The 27,381-nt window shown below is 31.5% G+C and overlaps 1 protein-coding gene across 1 annotated transcript in view; it reads right to left on the bottom strand.

Annotated features, from left to right (window-relative positions):
• The window catches only part of LOC125064880, a 149,724-nt gene extending 124,035 nt beyond the window's left edge, over window positions 1-25,689 (bottom strand). Inside the window, exons 1-2 of the mRNA XM_047672176.1 lie at window positions 25,108-25,689; window positions 1,206-1,487 (exon numbers count right to left, since the gene is read on the bottom strand). Of these exons, the coding sequence (XP_047528132.1) occupies window positions 1,206-1,487; window positions 25,108-25,123 (298 nt within the window). The 5' untranslated portion in view covers window positions 25,124-25,689. The remainder of the gene's footprint in view (window positions 1-1,205; window positions 1,488-25,107) is intronic.
• Window positions 25,690-27,381: the final 1,692 nt, after the last annotated feature.

Genomic DNA, 27,381 nt, shown 5'->3' with positions numbered 1-27,381 from the left:
ACATATATATATAATTGTATTTAACTAACATTACTGTATTTTTAGATGTTGAAAAAGAGTAACTACTGAGTTTCTTACCGGTTCTTCTCGGTAGAATCTACATTTCGTACCGGCTTCACTTGATATAGTTTGTTAAATGACGATTCAAAACTGCTGGTAAAAGCCTACTTGAATAAACTTTATTTTGATTTGATTTGATAGTTTAGGCGTTTAAAGTCCTAAGCCGATAGTTTTATTATCATTCTAATTGGCATATAGTTCATTTCCTAAAGGTTGAGAGCGGGTTTATAAGCCGAAATTGCCAATCATTGATTTAATATTGGAGTGGTGAAACCATTTGAAGGATAAAACAATATTATATGTACATATAGCTGCATTAGAATTTCAAGCCGTATCTATTTGTTTATCTTAAATTTATTATCGAAATTGTATTAGTTATTAAGACAAAAAGTGGGTAATTAATTATAAAAAGTAATAGTAAAAAAAAATAACGTTAGATATAATATATTAAAAGTGGTCGCATCACTAACTCCACTTAATAACTATGAAATTGAAAGCTGGCTTTTTTTCGTTTAAAATACTGGCATCATATTCATATTCCATTTAAAAAAAAAAAAAAAACGTTTGGCATCATATTCATATTCCATTAAAAAAAAAGATTTTGCCTAAAATCTGTCTGTTGCGAAATTGAATAAAACGCTCCCGAGTCACATTTTGCGCTCAGCTGTTACATAACATGTTGAAATAAGTCGAGATTTCGTTAAAAATGTCATTTTGGACAAGGGATTCTTATAGCCTTTTTCACATACAACCGAATCCCTCTGTTTTGTATTCCCTACCCATTTCATATTATTTAATATATTTTGTGTTACGCTAGGAGAACAGATAACTAGTAAAATGCTTAGGATTTTTTTGTCTAAAATATATCAATAAATATACAAGCAAATCCTCAAGGATGCATTACTATAAATAATGCATCATAGAAAATTGTTGTGTTAAGTTCAATACTATCAGTACACACTGCCTAAAAAGAGCTGTGCTTACTATAAAAACTAAACTTCCTTAGTCGAGTCTCACAGTTGAGTTTCAGTACTCCTCCCATCGTTGATGAGGCCAAGAATGAAGAACGTACTCTATTATAAGACATTCGTTACTTAGTCGTAAGAATCATCACATTTAAAAGTTCAACAAAATACTATACTTACGTGTACAATGTCGCGGTTCATCCGAAGCGTCTCCACAATCGTTGCTGCCGTCACAGAATCGATTTATCGGTATACATTTTTTATTAAAACACTGATATTCTGATATACGGCATTTACTGTCGTTGCCGTGTAAAACTGGCAGGGGTTCTGGCTCCGGTATATCTTTGTACTGGACAGTATTTTGGTATACCGCATTTGTTGTATCTGCGACAACATCGCCATCGGTCAGCTTTATCAGGGATATTATAATTGCTCCGAGTATCATTGGGCTGATGTTAATATCTGAAACAATTTAAAATAATTTTAATAAAATTAAAGTTATAATATATTGGTATAACTTTTGTCGTCTTTCAAATCAATTATTGCCTTAAATTATTTCAAGACTTTTGTTATACATGGATTTATGAATAGAAAATTTTGCTTTTTTTTTGTTGTTTTTCGGTTCAAAGGGTGAGTGAGCCAGTGTAACTACAAGCACAAGGGATATAACATCTTAATTCACAAAGGTTCTGGCGGATATGTGGTGGAAATAATGGTTATTATTTCTTACAGCGTCAATGTCTACGGGCGGCGGTGACCACTTCCCTTCAGGTGACCCGTTTGCCCGTCCGCCTACCTATTACATTAAAAAAAACATTACATGATCGACTTATGCACGTGAATATTTCTTTCAACTCACAATTATTTTATGAATTAATGCTTATATCGTCCCAAACACAATTTTAATTTCACGTTTTCGTTATTTAGAGGTTTTTTTCATATTCATAAATGCATAAAATAGTTTTCAATATGATGATTTAATATGTGTCCAAATGTAGCTTCGGAGCATTCAGAACCAAATTATATTTTCATAATTTATAATTTCAAAGATAATCTGAAGTCGGTCTAAGTTTGCTTAGAATCATCAGTTGATTTAAGGATAAAGAAAATCTGATAAACACTTAATCTTAATAATTAATAAAAATATCTAAACAATGTCACAATAAAAGCCGGCAAGTGCAAGTCGGACTCTTGCAGGAAGGGTTCCGTATCAGATAGATAGACAAACAGACACAGATGTATCAACAAATTTACAGTTTTCGAATTTTTCTCTACACTTGTTCTACGAGATATTTCTTCTTACCAAATGTCATGAATCTAGGTCAACGAGAAGTTATCTATATGTTTTGATTAACTTTGCGAATGTATGGGAAATGCGACATAAACGGCCATATATGTATATATACTCCAGTAATTGGTATTAATCTTCGCTGTATACCTATACGCGCTACTGAGAAAAAGAGTCTTAACGGACAGATAGACAGGGAGATGGACAACGAAGTGATCTCATAAGGGTTCATTTTTCCTTTAGAGGTACGGAATCCTAAAAATAAATTATCCATTTGGTGATTAAACTTTTTTTTTTTATTTTTATTCAATTTTAGGTTCAGTAGTTGAAATTTTATAAATAAAAATTTTGCGTTTATGATTTAGTATAATTAAAGCTGAAAATAGCAGGACAATAATCGTAGCAATCGAGTCATATGCCATTAAATTCTATTCAATTAATTTCACAGCATGCAAATTACGAGTTAATTATAGGGAATCGTAAAGTTAATTAATATTAGTTAGGTGTAGGAGCTGATTGAAGTGTGTTTGAGTCATGTTTCGCGCTTACACATGCTGATTAGTAGATGTTTGCTTTTAATTTAATGGCGATGTTATTGAAACGAGAGTTACTTCAAAATACATTATTGTAAGCTGCTGCTGCTGAGCTTACCCTGGCTACCTACATAAACACATGATTCTTAGCTGTTGATTGGCAATCAAATCCTAGTAAGGATGACTCAATTTTTATGTGCTCAATTTGGTTTGGTAAACTTACATTTGTCAGACGAAATGATGCAACATATGTATCACCGACTAGCACTAGAGCAGCGTGGTGGAATAAGATCGAAACCTTTTTTTTTAAGAGTACACCATACTTTTGACCAGCTGTGGGTTAGCATGGTTAGTTTTGCTAACCTAAAACTTTCTTGAATGAGTACGTAGTTACGTCAGCGGATAAAACCGAAAAGAATTGCAAAGCAATTTATAAAATATAAATATTATTTTGCTGAAGGATAACTTTAATGATAATTAATCTGCAAAGGATGTTGATTTTCAAGTAACCATTCCCTATTAAATTATTCGATAGTTATTAATGTTAACGAGAAATGGATCAGCGAGATTAGTTTACGTAACCGTACAAAAGCGCTTAGCTTAGCTTGCATTTAGACCGCTACCGTACCGCTACAGTCCAATGGCTTCAGGATTACTATTGACCTTCAAAGCTGGGAAAAAATATATTTAAAAGACGATATAATTTGTATGAATAGAAAACAAATGAATCACTGTCTTTACAATTCTGTGTGACAGTATATTTATTTTGATGTAACATTTATTTTTCCCGATTGAGAATAAAATTAAAAGGTAGCGTCACGTCGCAAAAGAAAGAGCAGAACTTAACTTCACCGACCCAATCAGTGTTACTCTTGTTATCTTTAATTTATATGTACTAATAAACAATTTTTATTTCCCTTTAATCTTTTTCAAATTTATAATATAATTGTGTTTCCGTTTCAATTAATATTTTGTGAAAATTACGTATCAAATGTCCTATATTCGTGTGACTGAGAATGGAACAATGAGATTGTTTGGTTTGAGTTTAGATTAGGATTAATGATACTTATTTAAGTTAGTGACCCCACGCGAATCCAGGGCAGGTCACTAGAAAATAATAAATTTAGAGCTTCGTTTTTTTTTAAGTCGTACTTGTGTTCAAAAGTTTTTATTCTTCCAAGACTGAAAAGTAGAGTGAATGTAGCGCTCCATTCCCCGCGAGGAACTGTAATCAATCTTGCTAGGGACATCTCAATGACACCTTTTCATAGTATCTTGTATTGGATTCGAACGGAAAACAGATTGAAAAAAAAAGAAAACTGCTGAATAATCTAATACAATTAAAATATTTAATAATAAAATATTCAACAGAGAGATTTTCTAGGGTATTTCTAATTGGTTATTCCCCTGATTTTGCTTTGTGAATTTCCGTAGGCATTATAACTTATCAACTTCTTCATGTTTATAGTGTAGGGTGTTACTATTAATACATACAATATAAATATCTTTAAATTATTTTAATAAAGAGCTTTCGATGTATGTTATTAATTTATGCGAACTGGTTGATGCTCCTAATATTTACACTATATGCATAATTATTTATATAGTGTTGTATTCATTAACAAAAATATTTTAATGATAAATATGCATCACGATTATTATGTTCAGGTATAAAATTACATTTATTTATTAAAGAGAAAATATTATTTACATTTATGGAAATAAAACAAAAATGATGTCATAAGAAATCAAATCTGTACGTTTGATATTATAGTTTCCATTTCTATTTTTATTAGTAAATAATGAGTTTTTCATATCATCATAATCCTCCTGCCCAATATATATAATATACAGAAAACTTATTTCTAACATTCCTGATTTTTTTTAAAATAAAGAACAAATATTGCTAATGTCTTTTAATTTCGTTATTCGCTTTATAATCGTAAATGGCTTAAGATCCAATAATAATTCAAATTCTTGTAAATTCAATCTGAATCAACACGCGTAGCGGACTTATCAAGAAAGGACGGAAGATTTCATCATTTTTCATCGAAATTAAGATCGACTTCAATCTTTGTGTAAAAATTTCAATTTATAAAAGAAAAATTGAAGATGAAGGATAAGAAATTAATCACCTCCGTTTCTCTTTTTAAAACCATAACGCGTAAAGGCGGTTTTAAAAGAATATTTTCTTGAGAGATAGTCAAGGCGTACCTAATATATTTATAGTTAAACGTTAAAATACATTAATAAATATATATCTACTAATATTATGAATATCGATATCATATTAAAATATTGACATAAATATCAAAAGAAGAGAATATAGTCTTTTTGTGTCGAATATTTAATACAATTTCGACCTAAATCTTATCAGAGTTTTCTTTGTGATCGTAAAATTTTTGCCTATAGAATAAATTGACTGAAGTTAAGAAAACTCGTCAAGTAACACGAAACTTCAACGGACGATAATAAGCTTATAAAAAGTTATTAAACTTCGGTTATAAATAAAATAATTTATATATATTTTTATTACCTTTCAAACGCTATGTACTTTAGATCTACGTAATTTTTTATGTACGTGCATTGGTGTGGGTGTGTAGCTTTTGTTTATGGTACTTGTCTTAGTGTGTGTGATATAACTAAGAGTAAAAACAGTAAAAAATAATATTTGTAAAGATTCGATTATTATTTTTACACAAATTAAGCACATGAAAACACCGCTGCAGTGCTAGCCTGGGTTTGAACCCGCAATCATCAGTTAAGTGTGCTTTCCAACCAGTGGTCCATCTCGAATTGTTTTATCATTTTTATAAATAACAAAAATTTTATTTAAAAGGATTTTTTGTACTGTAGTCGAATTTTGTTTATTATTCATTTAAGTAAAAATATGACCTCCTGCTTACTAGATACGCACTAGTCACGGCGCCCACGTGCTCGATATAATATTCAAACATAGCATAATAACAACAACAACATGTCATAACATTATCTGACAATTAAAGAAAATTATTTCCTGGATATTAAAATTATTCTTCTTTTTTATGTCAATTTAAATTAATTCGCCTATAGAAGAACAACCTTTATAAGCGAAGCGCTTGTAAAAGAATAATAAGATAAAATTGCATAATTTTTATAAGTAATTAAATTTTAATGGTTATTCTTGTTTGAATGTAGTTATTCGACGAAACGTTTGGCTCACACATCTGTCGTACTTGCAAGGTGTTCATTCGTGAACATCATTGCTGAAAGGCTGAAATTCTTTTAAATGAATTTTATATTCCATTTTCATATTTTGCGGAAACGAGAAAATACATATAAAACTTTATTCATTTACAGTTATGATATAAACTTTATTCAGTTACGATTTAGTACAAAGAACTTTGGAGTTGGGGTCACTTTGATGCTTTCCAGTGGTTATCGTTTTATTTCTAAACACATACATACATAAAATGTATGAATTTATGTACGTTGAGAATGTAATTCGTCAAAGTTATACAGAATATGATAAAAGGGGGATACAATTTTTTTTTTTTTCATGGACGAAGTTTATTTTTTGTCTTGTTTGAAACTGACTTTATATTTTTATGACAATTCGTACACATACAAAAGCGGTGTCTGCTAGATTTTGCTAATATAATATGTAACTTCACCTATAGGCCACCGTACCGATATCATTTAAAACCCACGTAATAATTGCCACGTGATTGGTAGATACAAAACCAAACCATACGGTACTAGAAGTATATTTTCTTTATTGTAAACAAAAACACGAGAAATAAGATGGAATGAGTTGTTCAAGAGGAGGTTTTACTTGGTGCGCCACCAATACTAAATATTGTTGTGTTTCGATTTGAAGGACGAGTGAGCTAGTGTAAGTTCAGGCGCAAGGGATATATTATCTCAGTTTTCAAGGTTGGTGGCGCTTTGGCGGTGTAAGGATTTTTTTTTAAACGTAGCAATATCTTTAGGCCTTGTTGATTTGCTCTTCAGCCTACATATGGTAAGGCAAAAAAAGGTACCTATTGAAGATGAGTATTTTCTACAAAATTTAAGGTATTAAATAACATTTATACAGATACAAATACTATTAATCCATTTGTGTTTACTGTCACTTTAAATTGAACATTAATCACAAATGGACGACTAAATCCGCAATATATCAATAAAATTGTGAAAGTAAATATTTTTGTTTAATTAATTATTATAATCAAATTGGTATTTGTATATCGTTGATTGATTATAAGAGAAATTTTAAATGGTCTATTTATAGATCATAATTGTTTTCCGAGAAACTAAGACCGATTCAAAATCTAAATTCTACTGAAATGAGCAACATATAATACTTGGTTAGGATGGCTTTATGCAAGCCCGTCTGGGTAGGTACCGCTTACTCATCAGGTATTCTACCGCCACACAATAGTACTTATTGTTGTGTGTCGGAGTAAAGGGTGAGTGAGCTGGTGTACAGGTACAAGGACATCTCAGTTCAAGTTTGGAGCGCATTAGCGATATAAAGAATGGTTAATATTTCTTACAGCGCCATTGCTTGTGGGCGATGGTGTCCACTTATCAACAGGTGATCCATTTGCTTGACCGCCTACCTATAGCGTGAAATAAATATACAAATTTGTACATCATAATATTATGTAGTCTTATAAATACAGTTTATATAACCTGTAAATATCAGTGAACTCTACCTCTTCTTGAGGAGAAGTTTTCGAGTTTATACCACCACGACGCTGCAATGTGGTTTGTCGGAGATACATACCTAGGCACACGTGGCAGAATTTCAGCTTAGATATGCAGCTGTTTACTTTACATAAATAACATAAGCAGCCCGTAAATGTCCCACTGCTGGGATAAAGGCCTCCTCTCCCTTTGAGGAGAAGGTTTGGAGCATATTCCACCACGCTGCTCCAATGCGGGTTGGCGGAATACACATGTGGCTGAATTTCGTTGAAATTAGACACATGCAGGTTTCCTCACGATGTTTTCCTTCACCGCCGAGCATGAGATGAATTATAAACACAAATTAAGCACATGAAATTTCAGTGGTGCCTGCCTGGGTTTGAACCCGAAATCATCGGTTAAGATGCACGCGTTCTAACCACTGGGCCATCTCGGCTTTTTTACTTTATTTATACTATTTAAATTAAAAACAAAATTAAGTACATAAAAATTCAATGGTGCTTAAGCGTTAAGCATCTTTTGTTAATCTTCGCGAGTTCTAGACACTGAGCTATCTTAGTTTAAATAAAGTTAGCTGCAAATATCCCGTTAAGTTTATTTTATCGTTATTAAAATAGTTTATACAATGATACGAGATATTGTTGTTTTGTTATTTATTATTCATAAAATTGCAATATAATAATATTTGTGTGATTCTCTTTTAATGGGAATTAGAATTATCCTGTTTCACTAATATATAATTCTTTGCAAAGTTGATAACTTGGAATTTGAGCTTATCCTTACTTATTTTTTTTATAAAAGATTTAAGACTATTTTTTTTAACATTATGTTTAAGGAGAAGATGATTAGGAGTATTTGGAGGAAATGAACTTGTACACCTATTTATTGCAGACTAATGAAAATGGATATATAACCTTTATGGTTGCCTGGGCTCAAGTTGGGAAATCGGTAGTATTCATATATCCGTGCTTTGGAATACACGTAGAGCCAAGTGTGGATTGTCATCCCATTGGATTAAGATATAGTGCACCTGCATTAGTGCAAACAGACGAGTCCAATAATCATATCTTCCGCGCATTTGGAATTGCCGTTCTCTGTCGAGAACGACCGCCATGGCTGGAATCAGTCAGGCGAACATTATCGTTATCATATATTTGACTGAAATACCAGCGACATGTGCAGATATTCTGGCGATGTATTTCCTTCACCACCGAACACGAGATGAAACGTCAACCGAATATAAGACACAACTCAGTAGCGCTAGGCAAGAATTCGCAAGTTTCGTTCGTTCAAACCACTATACCATCTCCGTTTTCTCAGTATAAGTAAATAGTAAATTAATATCAATTTTTGAAACATTTTAAATATACTAGCAGAAATAGCAAGAAAGTTTTCTCTTATTGGAAACTTGTCAATTGTTGCACCATTTACAGAGAAGACAGGCTTACAAAACATCTGTCGTGTGTCAGCTTTGTTAACGTTCACTTTACTTCATTTGTTAGTCAACACGCCTAGCTTAACAAATAAACGAGCTGATATATATGCTATGGTAATGTACTTGACCCTTGAAAATTCCTTAATTTCTAGAAATATCAAATCAAATCAAAATATACTTTAATCACTTTTAAATCATATTTCAAACGTAGCATGATTCCATTAATTTAAAGCTACTACCGGTTCGGAATGAAGATACCGAGAAGAAACGACAAGAAACTCAGTAGTTACTCTCATCAATCGGTTACATAGATTATTAAATAAAATAATTGAATGATTACTTATCCCGCATGGAAATCAACGAATACTCCAAACTTTTTATCACCTATACAATCCTTTATCGAGTAATACGTCTTATTCATGAAAGCCTTCTTAACATGTGTTTAATTTAATAATTGACAAAGCTTAAGTTATTTGAAGCATAAGTATATTCGATTTGAATTTCGAACTTACCTTGTACCAATCAAAAATATATATACAGAGTCAATATTTTAAAAAATGTCGTTCAACAATTTGAATATAAATATATATTTATATAGTGTTTAAATAAGCTTGGTTCTTCCAGTTTGTCTGTGGTGTGATTTATGTGTAAGTAGAACACGAGATCCCCAGTCTGAATACGAGGTTGGGGAAATCAAATGAAATGGAACATATTTATTCATTCAAGTAAATTTTATAATGAAGCACTTTTAAATCGTCAATATATAATATAATTGATTGGCTCAAATAATATATTAATATATATTGATTGGCTTAATTTTATAGTCATTTTCTTGGTAATTGCTTAACTGTATGAAGTAGTCGAAAATAGTATTCAGTATAAACCTTTTTAATTAATAAATGTATTTAATTCAGAGCTAACATTTGTGGGTGTACATTTTTTTTTTATCTAGAAATTACAAAGTCCTCTTAATTGAAAATAAAAATTTGAGATTCGGACCTGAGAGATCAGGATACAGACCCTTAAATTCACCTTATTTACCTCATAAGCTAGCAACTAGATCAAAATATATTAGTATTTACATCAGGATGTAGACTTTTGGTGGTAAGGCTTTGTGCAAGCCCGCCTGAGTAGGTACCACCCGCTCATCATGTTTACTACTACCAAACGGCAATATTTAGTATAAATAGTAAATTATTTAATTAAAGCCAAAAGTTTTATTAAATTTATAAAATTAGTAAATATAATAAAATTAGAAACAGCGTTTGAAATTTCTCTTACGAGTAAAATAAAATAAAACTAAATATGAAACTCAAGAAGTAATTTTAGATCAGAATACTATTTCGAATAAAACCGAAATAAAATTACTCTAGTTTTTCTTATTAAAAGCTTGTAACAACAAGCTACGAAACTTAAATCGAAATTAATAGCTTAGAAACTCGACCAACCGTCGTCCCAATTTATGAATAATTCTACAAGACAATATAGAGTAAAGCTAAACAACGACTAAAATAGCATCTATACAAATATTTAACATTTTAATATTTCAGTTATTTACAGATCTATGATAAAATTATAATAAAAAGTAAAAAAAAATAAATGTACTTTCTTATTGTTTATCGATTTGTTTACATTTGAATAACAGTACGATAATTTGGACCATTGGTATGATCTTTAAATTATTTCGTACGATAAAATCTGATCTGTTAATTATTTTATCGTATAAGTTTTAAAATTATTCATTGAGGTGAATGTTCTGTAATGGATTTTATTCGTGGAAATGAAGACCTTACCCAGAAAAGCATCATGACTTCCAGTGATTCCGACGAACTAACACCATCAATAATTTTACTATAAAATGTTAAATGCAAGTAATAAAGATGCATTTTACGATCTTCTTTATAAGGTAAAACATTTAATATTTAGATCGTTCAATAATTTAGAATGTTATCAAAGCATTTGGAACATTCAATGAGCTGGGCGGACATCGGTTAACCCTGCGAAACTTGCACGGTATTTACAGACACGGGTAAAAATTACCACAGAATTAAAACGAGATATGAAAACAAAGAAAAAAATCCTTTAGGATTTAATATTACAATATTATTCTCTGTAAATAAAGTGCAAAATAAAAGTTCAATATTCGTTTAAAAAATATTTTTTTTTTTTATAAAATAATAATAAAATAAAAACTTTATAAAAAAATATCTAAATATATTTTTTTGTTCGTGGAAACCAACCAAAATGGTTATTAATATCAAGACACTTATAATACGCTAAAAAATAAAAATCCTTTCCTGAGCTCGTAATTTGAAATGATTTTATTATTGTTATTATCATTTCCACGTTCTTCCTTCTCCAGGACCAACGTGACCCAGTTTTTTTGTTCGAACTTAATATTACGGTATTTTGCTCCAATGGTCGATCGTAAGAATATTCATCTAAATTTAAGGGTCAGGGTCAGACTCTTTAATTTGTCTTTTATTTTATAGGTAGCCCAACGAGCAAACGGGCCACCTGATAAGTGGTTACCACAACTCATAGACAAAGGCGCTGTAAGAAATTTAACCATTCCTTACCCCACAAATGCGCCACAGCCCTTGGGAATTAAGATGTTATGTCCCTTATGCCTATAGTTACACTGGCTCACTCACCCTATAAACCAGAGCACAACAATATTGATTACTGGTGTTTGGCGGTAGAATATCTGATGAGTGGGTGGTACCTACCCAGACGGGCTTGCACAAAGCCAAATAAAGTTTTTATTCAATAATCATTATAACACTACCAAATAGATATTTTTCGTTACTTTATTTTTTTTTTTGTAACTACAACTGATAGTTGCAGTTGTAGTTACATTTTTAATTATCAGTTTTAGTGTCTAGTGTGCCACAGCCATGCACGGAAAAATAATAATAATCGTATCTATATACTCTGTGGTACTTTTACCCTGTAGCGATCTGTCGGGTTAATACTGCGGCGCGGGTATTAAAACGTGGTACGCCCGGTATTAAATAGTAGGAAATTTGAATAATTCGGTCGTCCTAAATACCGGGTTAGACCTGAATAACAAAATATATGACATTCTTTCCGATATAAAAACAATCTGTGACTCCAAAGCCTACGTTCAACAACAATTACATCAATGAAAATATAAGCCCTTCGTTAAGTATTCGTTTTAAAATTGGACAAAATATTTAAATTCGTTTCGTTCGTGAAATTCAATAGAAATGAAAACTATATAAAATAACCGTTGATTTCGGGCATGGCGGCCTACTACTACTACTACTACTTGAAAGATTTGACACTATAATAAATGCACAAGTATGTGCACACACACAAGTACATTAAATATTTCCTCAGTATGAAGTCCGATGTCATTTCCATTCGATATAGTCGGACACAGAACAGACATTTCATAATTGGAAAATTTTAACACGGGAGTACACTTACAATATTTTAACTCAAGTTTACTTCTAATAATCTCTTAACGATGACAATAAAACCAAAGGCTTAATAATTGAAGCTTTACAATTATAATCAAATTCAGGTCTAATGGTCAGTAAGATAAGGATTTGAACTGGTCTCAAGTTTGCCGTCTTGTGATATTCACTAAGCCAAAAGTATAAAATCACTTAAATGTTCCTTAAAATAACATTTCAAACAATTGCCTCGCCCGGTTTTCGGGTTACTGACTTCCGTACCCATGTAACAGTTTGAGATATATGTATATACAAATGTATGTTTTAAAATAGATGTTCAAATAAGACACAGATTGGAATAGTCAGTACATTATATTATTTGTTATATCAGAATAATGGTTTTGGGTTCCATCTTTGTACAAGACAAATAGTACAAAGGAAACGATGGTGCTCATTGTGGTGTCCCTGTTTATATTTATTACCGCATATCGTCACATCCTATGATGATTACATTTAAGAATTAGTAAGAACTTTTGATTTGTCTTTTTGTCCTACTTTACTATATATCAATTAAACATCATGTTAAATAAAGATCACTACTCTGCTGATTCGTTGGTCAACTAATTATATAATGCCACAGATCGCAAGGATCTGGTTTCAAACCCCAGATCGGCTCGATAAAAAAATATTGGTTCTTTCTGTCGAATAATTCCCAATAACAGCCCGGAGTCTGGAAGTTGGAATATATATATAGTACCTGTTTAGGGGTTAGATTTAAAAATCAATTTAGAAGCATTATTTCCAAAAAATATAAGCCTATGCTACTTTCCTATTTTATTTATAAATGAATGTATATTATATTGATTTTATCAGATACTTTTCTATGGCATGTTACACCGTATATGGTTATTAATTTAGCGGACAGGCTATCAAAGTCCAGAACAGTTAATATAGGCAAAGGCTGCTGTGCTAGCGTCAAAGTCACTATCTGACGGACATATTATATTAAAGTTTCTATAGAGACTACTCTTTAAGGATAATAAATTTTCGTATTATAGAAATACTAGCCCGTCCCGACTTCATACAGGTAAAATAACTTTTAAATTGAAGAAAATTTGAATATATTCAAGAACCTTTTTCTGGTTAGTAGGTAATATTGAAAAAAACGACTTTACTATATATTTATGTATATATTTTATGACATAGATTGGCGGACGACTATATGGGCCAACTGATGGTAAGTGGTCACGATCGCCCATAGACAATGGCGCTGTAAGATATATCAACCATTCCTTACATCGCCAATGAGCCACCAACCTTGGGAACTAAGATGTTATGTCCCTTGTGCCTGTAGTTACACTGGCACACTCACCCTTCAAACCGGAACACAACAATACTGAGTACTGTTGTTCGGTGGTATACATATAAAGCTTTCTCTTGAATTACTCCGTTAATTGATTAAAAATTAGATTAAAATACGTTGCGTACATTTAAAGATCTAAGCGTACAGACGAGGGGAAGCGACTTTATTTTATACTGTGTACAGATTATTAAACCATTATTTTTATTATATTAGACCATATGAAACAATTTTACGAATCTGTAGTCCCAAAATAACGTACGACCATAGACATTAGAAAGTTTTATTTTTATTCCAATGCCGTCATTATCATATTCCATTTTTCATTGTATTTAAATTATAAACCATCATAATATTATTGTTTCATATCAATTGGAAGAAAAGAGGCATTAGCCCAGCAGTGAGACATTTACAGGCAATAATATGTTTATATGATTAATAAATAAAAATAATAATAAATGTCAAAATTGTAAAAAAATCAATCTATTTCGAAGTGTTGCTACATCCGGAAATCATTGCAATTGAAGGATACAAGCTTGCCGATTCCCTGAAGGGTAATCATTTAAACTGGACCAATAGCGTCGCTCCCCGAAGGTGAAGCTAAACATCAATAATCAGGACAAAGGAAATTACACGTAAGGGATCGTGAAGCTTTGTTAAAACTGCCGACGTTTTATCCTAAGCTCTGAGAATTAAATGCCGTTTTTTGTTGTATATGTTCAACGAAAAATTCTATATCGGTGCCGTGTGAAGACGAAATATTTCGTACATAATACTTATTTATTTCCTTTCAATCATTTTCTTTAGATCTTCTTAATAAGATTTGCGCATTGAGGCGTCTATGATTCTCTATATTTCTGATGCTTCAGTTACATAAGTTCAGTTAGATAAGTTGATAGGTTTCACACTTGGATTTATTATAAGCCGTGGCAACGACTGAACGCCCTTAACCTTTGTTACATGGAAACTCATCGAGCACCCATTACATGAACGATATTGTCATCAATTGACATAATAATTTTGTTAAAAGGCACATTTTGAGTACTTAAATGTATTTTGTTCCAAAGTGCTTTTAAAATCTAATATATTATGAATCACTTGCTTGCTCTGTGATTAATGAATTAGGACGTGAAAAAGTCCTTAATAACCTCAAAAGTATAACTTTTGAGGTTATTAAGGACAGAGATATTATCAATAAGTCTTCTAAGCAGACAGAGTAGTTCTATAACCAGCAGATATTAAATTCCTATGAATCAAAGCAGCAGATTAAAAATGAAATTCTATTACTTGATAGAGAAGAAACTTTTACATTAACATTAAGTTGAAATACCGCGTTGTTCTAGTGTTTTGCTTTTAAGAGTCGGTTCCTTGGTTCGAAGCCCAGCTTTGTTAGCCTTTCCTCTAAATGAATACCATCACCAGTGCTGTAGAAGACAATCTGATAAAATGAATATAATGTAAGATAATTTATTGATAAGGCGAAAATTCGCTGGAACATATTATCTATGATTAAAATGGTAAATTATTTCGAGAGATTAAATCTTGATTTGAATGCTTTTACGGTTTTTTTTTAAATTGATTTTTCTAAATTGATTATTATATATATGGCATTCTTGTAATTATTATTATAAAAAAATATAATAGGGACCTATAACACAACATTGGCCTTTACTGTTTAGATATTCTATTGAAAAGTATCCCAAAATTTAAAAGTATTAACAAAGGTGTTCATCGAAGAATTCAAAAAGCATATGGTCCTGCACCTAGGCTCTCATCGTAATCTATGAAGATACAGGTGCATTTCATTGGTGGATCATTCAACCAGCTAACTAACACCCGTTTAAAAAGCCGTAAAATCAGTCAGAGGGACATCAACATAAATATTTTGTATATTGTATAAAGTATGTTTTTAAAAGTTACTTAAAACATTAACCATGTTTGAAACATTATTCATTTGTAAAGTAAGCAGGAGATTCAAATTGTCGCAAGAGCTAAACAAACAACATGTGCAGATAATTCCTGTCATAAAACATTTTTATTGCATTCCGTATGCCTTTACTGCCTTATGTTTCGAAAAACTGAGACAATAATTCAGGGAAATGATAAAATCGACCAATAAACATGGATTCGGGGTTAAATTTTCGACGTTTTAAGCTAAGAGTAATGTATTCCAACAAAACGTGATATCTCTTTCACCTGACAAAATAGCTGTCGCATCTGAATATTACCAATTATAAACACAACATTATATCGAAAGCTTGATTCCTAAAAGAACATATAATTTCCAACAAAGTTTTTTTTTAATTTGTATGTCTATACTAATATTATAAATGCGAAAGTAACTCTGTCTGTCTGTCTATCTTTTGCATTTTCACGGCCTAACCACTTGGATGAAATTTAGTTAAAAGCAAACTTGAAATGCAAGGACATAGGTAACTTTTATAATTATACAACCTGGCAGCCGAAATTACGGCTAATTAATATTAATTTAGAAAATTTACACACATTTTTCACGTTATATAAAATTTTTTCGTGAGTTTTTTTCGATTATCGTATTGATTCGTAAAACTTATATTATTATATAAATCTTCTTAATCAGTTTCTGAAAACTATCCTAGCAGTTGCTGAACACAATAAAAAGACTCAAACGTAGAACCTTCTTTTTTATGATATCAGTGGTGCTATCATATTAAATCAAAATACAAGATCTTTAATAATAATCTTTAATCACAACTGACTGATTCTTAACTTAAATAACAAAAAGATCAACTCTACAAGAAAAACAAATAAGAAAATATCGCTTTAACTCCATTAAGTAGAGACAAACACATTCGTTTTCGGGAGACGTATAAAGTGCTTCTCATTAGTGCTTATATATTACGAAGAGCGATACAAATAATAAAGGGAAAAGATAAAAGGATTTTATTATAATAACCCAAACTTCAGGAAAATTCAGAAATAAAATTACCTTAAATTTCTTTATTAAAATGTATTCGTTATTCGGTTAATGAGAAACCCTAAGGGCTAATTAAAGAAACAAGAAACTCGAACTGCAATTTAAAGAAAGAGATCTTATTATTTATCTACTTTCTTTCCGTTTAAACTTACTTCGAATACATTTTTTCATATTTTATTTTGACTGACTTCAATTTTCGATATATATTTATTAAGCTGTGTTGGCCTTGCAAGACGTGAATCTTAGCCGGTGATAGTTCAATTTATAAATCATACACGGCATTGAAGTAGAGGTTCACGTGATGGATGTGAACCTGCCACGTGCTCGTGGCGTTCACTAACCCGCATTGTAGCAGTGTGATAAAGTAATCTCCAAAATCTTCTGCTCAAAAGAAAGAGGCTTTGCCCAGCAGTGGGACGTTAACAGGCTGTTACTATAGTTTTACTTTATATAACCTTTTTCAATTTAAAGTATTAAATGTTATATTCTACAGTTTTCACACACTGGTTTTCAGCTGGGCAATAACTGATAAAAAAATGTATTTTTACTGGGTGTTTAGTTATTAATTTCTGTGAACTAATATTTTCTTCATCATCACAGTGCTCAATATTATCTAAATATAGCAGTGCTATTTTGTAAGAATTTTCTAATTTACGTAAGTTGTAAGTCGACTTGGGGTGTTTTAATGACGTTATTTCAATACTTGTATCTTTTAAAAAATATAGTCGCTACCGGTTACTGAAATTTCGCGAGTATGTTCTGTGGAGAGTTCCAACTTCCAAAATAAAGTAAAACCTAAAACAATCTTATGAATTTGTTGATAGATTATATGTAAACAAACCCACAAAGCAAAGGGAATTCTATTATCATATCGAAAAAATGATGACTCTACCGAAAAAATATAGCGAAGTTAGCATCTACCATTAATATTGTCCCCTGTATCGTTAGTTTGATTTATATTTATGTCTAAGATGAAATTCATTCCGTTAGGGATGTCTTAAAAAGCTCCGATAAATGATGATAATTGCTTTAAATACATTTTTAGCATATAATTCATAAAGTAACTGGTGATTCGAAAATTTGAGACAACAATTTTTCAAATCCGAAATATGAGTTAAACTTATAAATAAATTCGACATTCGCAAAAAGTTCACATTACTTTGAATGTTCATATTATTTATTAAAGAATAGAAACTTTGACTTTTTCCAAGGTACTAATATATTCTATTTGACTAAATATTATACGTATAATAAAACCCTGTCTTAAGATCCTGCAACTTTCATATTGTTCAGCGTGAGTTGAGTTTCTATTTCAACATATTAAAAGAACATTAATTCCTTGTTGTTTTTTTCTCCTGGTATAAAACATAACGCACTACTAACTAACTAAAACAAACAGGTCAAATTTATTACATTTGTGTGCGTGACAGCTGTGCTTGACACTCGTTATACGTCGTACTACTTTACTAGTGTGAGTGTACTTAGTGCCTAACTGTTGGCCACCATTTTTTTCAACGTATTCTTAGTTTTGACAGCCTATCGAGACATATAAATCTAAGTGAATAAATATAAATTCTAACAACAATATACATTTTTAATTTACACGATTTTTCTTTAAATTAACAATTTTTAATTATGTAAATAAATAAAAAAAAACCCAATCTATAAAAAGTTAAGAAACAATTACAAACTTCAAAATTATCAGTAATATATGATAAATCTATTAAAGTCTTTTCTACAGAGGCTTCTTTCATTTTTACACAAGTTTTAGAGAGATAATAAAACTACTAAGCTATGAACTATTATATATAGTTTCAGTTTACCATAATGGGCTAGATATACGAAGCTTAACCTAAACAAAATGATCTCTCATCACATTTCACTTATAGCATTAAACTCCTTTACCGCGGACTCTCTTCATGAATATGAAATGTTCCACTACATTATTCACACCATGGTTCATGTCATTCATGAAAGTTTAAAGTATATTACACCTAAAACAATCAACATGTTTGAAAGAGTAAATGTGTGCCTAGGGACTGTAATTTAATTCAAGTACTTTCTTTATAATCCTCAAACCGTAGAGTATATCATTATAATATATTAAATTTAAATTCACAGACAACAAAATTACAAATTAAAAATTTAGCCGACACGGGATGCTCAGGGGACGTGACATGTCGAAATTGATGGGTGGTAATGATAGATTGTACAACTAAGGTAACTAATCCAATAAACACACAGTAAAATAAAATTAATTTTTTTTTTTATAATCATGTAATCAAATTCACAGTAAGAAAGAAATCTTTATTCACTTACTGACAGTCTAAAAAAATCTATCACCGGTTCAGAAAGAAACCTCAGGACTGAGAAGAATTGACAAAAGAAACTTAGCGGGACTTTTATTTTTTTATTATATCATTTTTTTACAATTTAAAAAGCAGATACATTGCCTAACAAATTAATTATATACCTTTTATCGTCGGTTGACATTCGTAACTAGTTTATGTTTGTTCCTAGTACTAATAGTATGTACATATGCCACAATTTCTACTAAAGTCTTTTATATTTTTACGAACATGACCATATTACATTTGGTTTAATAAATAGGTCAGTAGGTGTTTTACTTAGTAGGTTATTTACATATATGTGGAAGAGTAATGGACCCAAAATTGATCCGTGAGGGACCCCCAGAATTACCGGAGCCCCAAGAGATCTCTTGACATTTGAATTCGATTGCTCTGGTATGGAATCAAAATATGCGGCACTTCCCTTGGCTCTTAAAGCTATTAAAATAATAGTAAAATTATAATTAATAATTATTAAATACTTAAACTAATTATGGTTTCGAAATTTCGTTTAAATTAATTTCTGCTTAGTTTAATTCCTATTCCGCATGTTGGTAACAATCACGAGGACAAACTATCTAACAAAATTTTGTTTATGAGCGATAAACTCGTAGACAGTAGTAGAATTACGTGATAATGTTTTTAAGAGAAGGAGAAACCTTTGCTTTGCTAAAAAAACAACCATCCAGCAACAACAACCCAGTAATAGAGACCCTATTATGATAACTTTTTCTACTTGTAATTAAACTATACATTATTTATTCAAGATAAAAGCTTGAGAGAAAAATATTCGCATTTTAAGTAATAGAATGGCTGTCGCTTAAGCATTTACGAAATATCAACTAACATTACCGCAAAGGTTAAAAAAGGTGAACCTTATCAGCGGTCAAAACTCCCAGACATTTTACAGGTTTCTGACCTTAGCTAGCTGCAATGCTATGAAAGGCACATAAGTAACTATCATAAAATGGCCAAAGAATTATTAAGCTAAAGGTAATGTTTATAGTGTCAAAGTTTGAAATAAGGATCGGATGTTTATTTCAAATTTTTAGTGACACAAATAAATATAAACATTACTATTCTGCGAGAACAAACTTACAGTGACACGCTATTTTGAAGTATCTGCCTTTTACATTCACGGTATTTGTTTCTACAAGAAGATACCATGGTTATTTTTAACTTGGCTTATTAAAAAAAATTAAAATCCTTGTCAAAAAAAGCATTGATAAATAAGCCATATTACTCAATACAAAATTATATTTTATTTAAAGACAAATCGTGGATAAAGCGTGGACTCTGTGTTTATTTATTGTAAGGGTAGAATATATAAAAAAAATAATCGTACTTTACTGCCATAGTCTATAAATAAATTGGTGGAAAAGAGTAACTACTAAGTTTATTTCCGGTTCTTCTTAGGATCTACTTTCCGAAATCTACTCTACTTTTAATTCAACATTGTAACGCGACGATTCAAAAGTGCTTTTATGAGCCTACTTGAATAAAGAATATTTTAAATATTGATATGTTGTAATAATTATTGAAATGAATATCACATATCTTCTTCTTATATTTCACGATTGTTTTGATTTTTTACTGACTAGCTCTATCATAGACATGCTGTTTTTTGGAGCATTGACAAGGGCACTGTAAAAAATATTAAGCATTCCTTACAATGCGCCACCAACCTTTTATGACCCTTGTGCCTGTACTATACGAGGTATTGTTGTTTGACATTGAACATCTGATGAGTGGGTGGTACTTACCCAGACGGCTTGCACAAAGCCAACCATCAAGTGAAAACTATATATACAAATATTAGCTTGAAATGTCTACATTTCTATTAAATATAATTTTATAATTTTAAAGTGTCCCTTCTGCTTTGTATACGAAGACAAATAAAAAAACATGTTTACTTTTTAGGACTAGACGTACGTGTCGCGCTTCAAACTAACTCTTTTTTTACAATTCACGGGCGAAGTTCGTGACTGCGAGTTCTAGTTTAAGCATAATATTAAGGCAACTTTCAGTTTCTTAATAAAAGGGACAGTCGATTATGTTTTCATATTTGTGCTAAATTTTTTGTTCTTAGATACAACGAAAGTGAAGTGGTTGGATATAATATATTTTTTAATGTTGTACGTCGTACGTAGTGGCACGTGTAAATAAGAGAGAATTTTTAAAGACCCAAATTAGTCATTGGTAAATCGATCTTTAACTATAAATTTACGAATTATAATTGCTCTATCAGAAAATTTATTTTCTTTACTATTATTATTAAAACGTAAAAGGATTTCATGTAACAAATATTTCTTGTTATCTTTATATTACTATATACATATATCTAACTTAGACGCGTAGACTAGAGCTTTATTCGTTGACGTTGATGTTAGATTAGAGAACAATACAGACTCACGTAACATGACGTAAGAATTACGTAAGAGGAATAATATAAATGTTACTTTAGTCTTAAAAAGTTTGTAAAATCCATATTATTATTCTTGATTATTTAATAAAGAATATTCAAAACAATTTCAAAGTTAAAATACGATAATCCATAATTAATGTGTTTATATAACTAAAAAAACAAATTTCGATCAGTGTGAGATTGGAAAAACATAGTCAATGAGGGCAAATTCGAAGGATCGACTGGCTGTTGAAAAGATCTCTATGGTTTTTCATTATTATATATTATTACCCATTTATGTACCTGCAAAGTTTCAACAATAACAACTTAGTGTAGAATCCCTATATTTGTATACAATGATACTGGCAGCGTTAGATACATGAAGCTGTTTACTTTTTTTTATAAAATTGGTAGGCGAAAGGCAAAATGCGCTACCTAACTCTTTAAACCGGAACACGAAAACCAAATACAGTAGAAACATCGATTGTATTGTCCATACCTCGGCTGCGAAATTCTGCCACATGTGTATTCCGCCAACCCGCATTGGAGCAGCGTGGTGGAATATGCTCCAAAACCTTCTCCTCAAAGGAGAGGAGGCCTTTATCCCAGCAGTGGGACATTTACGGGCTGCTAATGCTAATGCTAAATACCTCGGCTGGCATACTATCTATGTAACTCATCCCTGAACCATCTATCCTCTTAGATGATGAATATTCTGACGCTGTAGAATTATTTTACATATAAACTAAAATATTTCAAGCAGCACAAAAGGTGAACTTCTTTCTAATCGTCTATCGTTTAAAAATCAATCCTTACATTCTAGCAGCAGTTCCTCTTCAAAATTACTTGCACACACAGTTACAAATAACGTAGTTTCCAACCCCTGGACTAAATCAAAGCCTATGTTACGGAAATTACATCAGCAACATCGGGGGCTTGCAGATCGGCTGCCGGCCTTTTAGGAATAAGTAGGCTCTTTTTTTGTAGGTTACCAAGACATATCGGAAAACCAGCGAAGAGTGATTGTGCAAGACAGAAAATGTCTTCAAATATGTTGTGGATTTCCGGAAATTTCCAATTATGAAATTAATCCAAACATATACTTGATATGTGACAATATTGTTGTCACTGTTTTGCATAATCAAAATAAGAGAGCTTTATCAACAACAAACAGCTGTTCTGCAACCTAGCACTATTTTAGATCTAAACAGCAAAAAATACATATAAAATTAAATAAAAAGAACTAAATAAAAACGTTAGTAAGACAAAACAGCAGTTTCTTTTAACGAAGGGGAAGAAACAGATTGTCTCATGATTGTCTTTTTACCACTGCGAGTATAAATTGGAATGGCACATAAAGCTAAGCTATGCTCTCGCTTCATTTGCTCGACCTCCGGGAATAAACACATTTATTCGGATCGATTCAACTTAACTCCTTTGAAATTCTAGTTCAAATATAATTTTGGATGAATTCCGTTTAAACGGATCCGTTCAAATGGCGTTTTAGGCACTTATTAAGATTTCATGATTGAGTTTTTATACAAAAAAAAAAAAAACTGACTTGTATACTTGTATTTTTAAATTTTCTTATTTTATTGAACAGATTTTATTAGATTTAGGGTGGTTAGGGTGTTACCAGTGCTATGTGAGCGCGTGTGTTATATAATATTCTTTTTTGCATGTCTCATTAATATAGTGGCTAGTAGCATAAGTATTGGGTTCAAACTCAAGCCAGGCAAGCCGATACAAAGTTATTGCTATTTACTGTAGAGAAACTCTCAATAGTAGCCCGGAGTATGGAAGCTGACAATGTTAACACTCCTGTCTCTTGGAAAGGACGTAAAGCCATTGATTCTGTGCCTGAACTCTTTTCGGTAGTATCGGACTTGATATCCTATTGGATTATGAAAGTGAAGAAATATGAAGTACACAACTGTTTGCGTATACAATTGTGCACTACAATATATTCTGTGCTATTTACTAGCGCTCTAGAAGCTATATAGCTCTCTATTTTAGGAATATTATAAATGCGAAAGTAACTCTGTCTATCTGTCACGCTTTAACGGCCAAACCACTGAACCCAATCTGATGAAATTTGGTCAGCTTGATCGAACAAAATTTTCAGCCGGCCAGCTTCACGAAACCCCAAGGCTGGATATAGGCTAAACTTTTATACCTAGCACTAGACAAGCAACTCCTAAAACGCGAATTTAAATACTGGAACATTGGGTGAGACGTACTTATTCGATACGAAATAAGATCGGAAAACGAGTCCTTCAGTAGTCGAAATTGATGTTCAACGTCTTATTTTGGTAATAAGCAACATTAACATTGTACTGTCTGAAAATGGGTTGCTACTATATGAAGGCCAACCCTAGCACCGCGCGCGCTCATTGGTCAAATCAAATAGAGCGCGCTTCCTCGACTTCCCGTTACACATTTCCGTCCCCTTTCACGAAATCACAGAGACGATAAAACGCATAATAAAAACCACGACCAACGACAACGAGAACAAAATTGCGAACTCAGGTCATAGATGATAATACATTCCATACAAACGAGCATCCCGCTATCTTGTCTTACAGCTGTTTGCAATCAAGTGCTCGTTAGAGCCTATTTCCCTCTTCAGAGCATTTGATTGTTTCCATCCGTAGATAGAAACGCAACTAGAACAACTTAGTCAATCAAATCAATCAAATGCGAAACTAATTTTAAGTATGGATTCTTTGCATCCATTATTGAAAAAATAATACTATTGTCATACCTGCTCATCCCGGCTGTATTAGAAGAATAGGGATCGTTCAAAACGTTTAGATTGAAGTTCTAATGTATAATAACTACTAAGATAAAAATCTGCTCTTTTTTTGGACCAGGTACCTTTCGCGTATGCATAACATCTCATCAAATTTCCATCATAATCGAATCACTGGCTTAGAAAATAGCTAGACGACAAGCATTAATTGATATTTATTAAAAAGGACATATTAAGAAGATATGAATGTATCTCATATTGTTATGTTACTTCTATTACAAAATAAATTTAAAAACGTGTAACTTACACCCTCCAAATGTGAAATCAATTTATTGGAAAAAACAAAATAAAGCAGAAATTACAATATTTATAAAAAACAATTTCGATGATAAAATGAAAGAAATACGGCAAGCGTAACGTATAAAAAACACGCTTGAAACTGAAACTGTTTTACGTTTTTATTTCAATTTTTATTTTTACTATAAAATAAATATTCAATCAAAGTTTACTCGATACTTATCGAAGTAAACAAAATTTCAACCTTAAGTATTCTTCAAACATGGTTATAAAAAATATCCGACTGTTGAGAAAAATCCTTTTCTGAAATATATTACAGGCACAAATAAACCAAATGAAAACGCAGTCGCTTTCACTGATTTGAATAAGCGATTTTTAGTGATTTAATTTTTATAATTTTAGTTTTAGAAAAAGTCTTAATTCAATCACCTAAAATACATACACTAAAACGTATCCATTGCGCTCGAAGATTCATATATATAGACATAAATAAAATTAATATTTATGATAAGAAAATAAACGTAAAATAAAAACAGTTCACAAATGACTCAGAGATACAATCATTAGAACAATATTTAGACTAGATATATCTTACCTTTTAAAGCGATCATTATGCTTGCCTCGATATTGTCACTGGAATGGTCACAACATCATTCAACCGGAATTATTTTCGTAAATATTCCTAATAATTTACAAGACACCGCTATATCATCTTATAGTCATCATCGTGCATTTCCAAGTCAATTATTTCATTACAATCAAATGTCCAACAAATTAACAATTTCACAGTTGTTAAACATCACACACTATAATATATTTTAAACGTCACTTATTTAATAACTTCCGTGTTTGCAAATGTCAAGATTCAAAGAGAGTGCAATTGAAAACAAGGTTGGAGCTCTAGCGCGGGAAAATGTGTCAAGGTTATGCAGACACCACAATAACGTTAACGCGCCGACCACTGCAACTAAATATCACCATGTACGCTTATATACTCATAACTATTTTATATTATTTCCTAAACCATTTAAACTATACTAAGTACCACACTTAAAATTAATACGCGATACACAACCTCTAAATAAAATCGTGAACGCGATATTTTATTTAATTAAATTCAGACGCCTCGTTATTTTCGAACTAATCCATTTTCAAATTTTTGACATCTCTCGTCAAGTACGACCTCGCGCGACGCAACATCCCTCTTTCGTTCCAAAAGGAGACTGGAAATGCCGGTAGAGGCCGCTAGCCGCAAAATTGGCGCAATTTTAACGCATGCGCAGGACATTTGCGAACCGGCGGGATCCGATGTGACCCGATGCCCCTCGCTTGATAGAAAAATCGAGGACGTAACGTGACGTCAAGCGCTCGTACCACAAATACACTATGGGTTAATCGGACGAAACAAAACAATTTCCCATATTGATATTCATACATAAAAGAGCACACTAACAACAATCAGACGCTTTGAAAATAAGTCTTACCCAATCCAGTTTTATACAAGTATATACTCGTACTAACAATTAAAACGGCGCTTTAAGTAAATTATGAGACTGTTACGCTATCTATCTGGTTTTATCTCTCTCTAGCTGCTTTCATTATTCTTATGAGGAAAAATACAAATCCCTTTCCTTAATCCGGGTGGAGGAGGTAGCGGAATTGTTTTGAATATTCGACCATTGTGGGCCTTTTAGCCGTAATTCGCATTTCTCTTGCAAGAAATTTCCCTGCCTGCTTTTTTTTCATAAATGGTGCTTCGAGACGGAAGGTGTCTTTGATATCAAGATTACAAAGCGAGGAATTGTCAGACTTTATAAAAGTACCAGTTTATTTGGTCTTATTTTTAACATAGAATGAAGGGAATTTAGTATCCAGAGAATAAAAAAATACTATGAAAGAACTGTTATGAGTTTTTATCATTTGAGTATGCTAGTATTCACACAAGAAATGCAGTCAATTTATTATACTTAACACAGCATATTGCAGCATACTGCAGTAACTATTATAGTGCTATTACTACGAAATGCTCGACAGAGCCTGTTCAAATATTTTAGCAATGCGTCTCGCTATATTGTTTGCTCATTAAATTATTATGAATAAGTTGCTTATTAAGGAACCCATATAAAATCGCGGTAATGTTATTAATCTATTTATCACTTATTATAAAAATATGTTTCCTTGTTAATCTGTTATATATTTTCGTAAGAACCTAAAATCATCTGAGTGTTGTGATGTTTTAAATTGTTTTACAATTCGCGTGCGATCGGAATGTGATGCGATTATTTCAGTAATAAGATTTTTATTAAATTAGAATAATAATTTAAAAAAAATTAAAATTCCATAATATGGAACAATTTCAGAGAAGTTGAACATAATAACACTAGATATAGTCCTACATAAACATCTATCTACATAGACTTATTCTGTTAAAATTTCGTTAAACTTTTGGCTTTGCCGGTTGGATAATTATTTAGAATTTCTTTGTTAACGCTCCTCGAGTGCTATTATATTCGATATACCCTGACAGAGTTTCATTCTATTCTCATATCAAGCAGACTATATATTCTACATGAAATTCCATAATCGTGTTCTGTGGTGAGTTTCAAGTTAATTCTAACAGCTCTACTGATTGCCATAATTTTGGCATAGAATAAACAACAAATTAAATTTTTCGTTTTCGTTTTAATCATTTAGTCGTTTTTCACTTAGAAAATATGCATTGCAATGGGAATAAAGAGCATTCGCCCTAAATCAATTAATCGTCACGCGTGACCAAGTTACTTATAATGAAATAATCAGACAAATATAGATCTTACATTAATGATACATGTGGTTTTTACACGTTTACAATTAACTTTTGTTATTTTTT

The sequence above is a fragment of the Vanessa atalanta genome, chromosome 6, assembly GCF_905147765.1.
Source record: "Vanessa atalanta chromosome 6, ilVanAtal1.2, whole genome shotgun sequence".
NCBI classification, from domain to species: Eukaryota; Metazoa; Arthropoda; class Insecta; order Lepidoptera; family Nymphalidae; genus Vanessa; species Vanessa atalanta.
The sequence above is the reverse complement of the archived record's forward strand: the minus strand, read 5'-3'. Positions and strand labels throughout refer to the sequence as shown.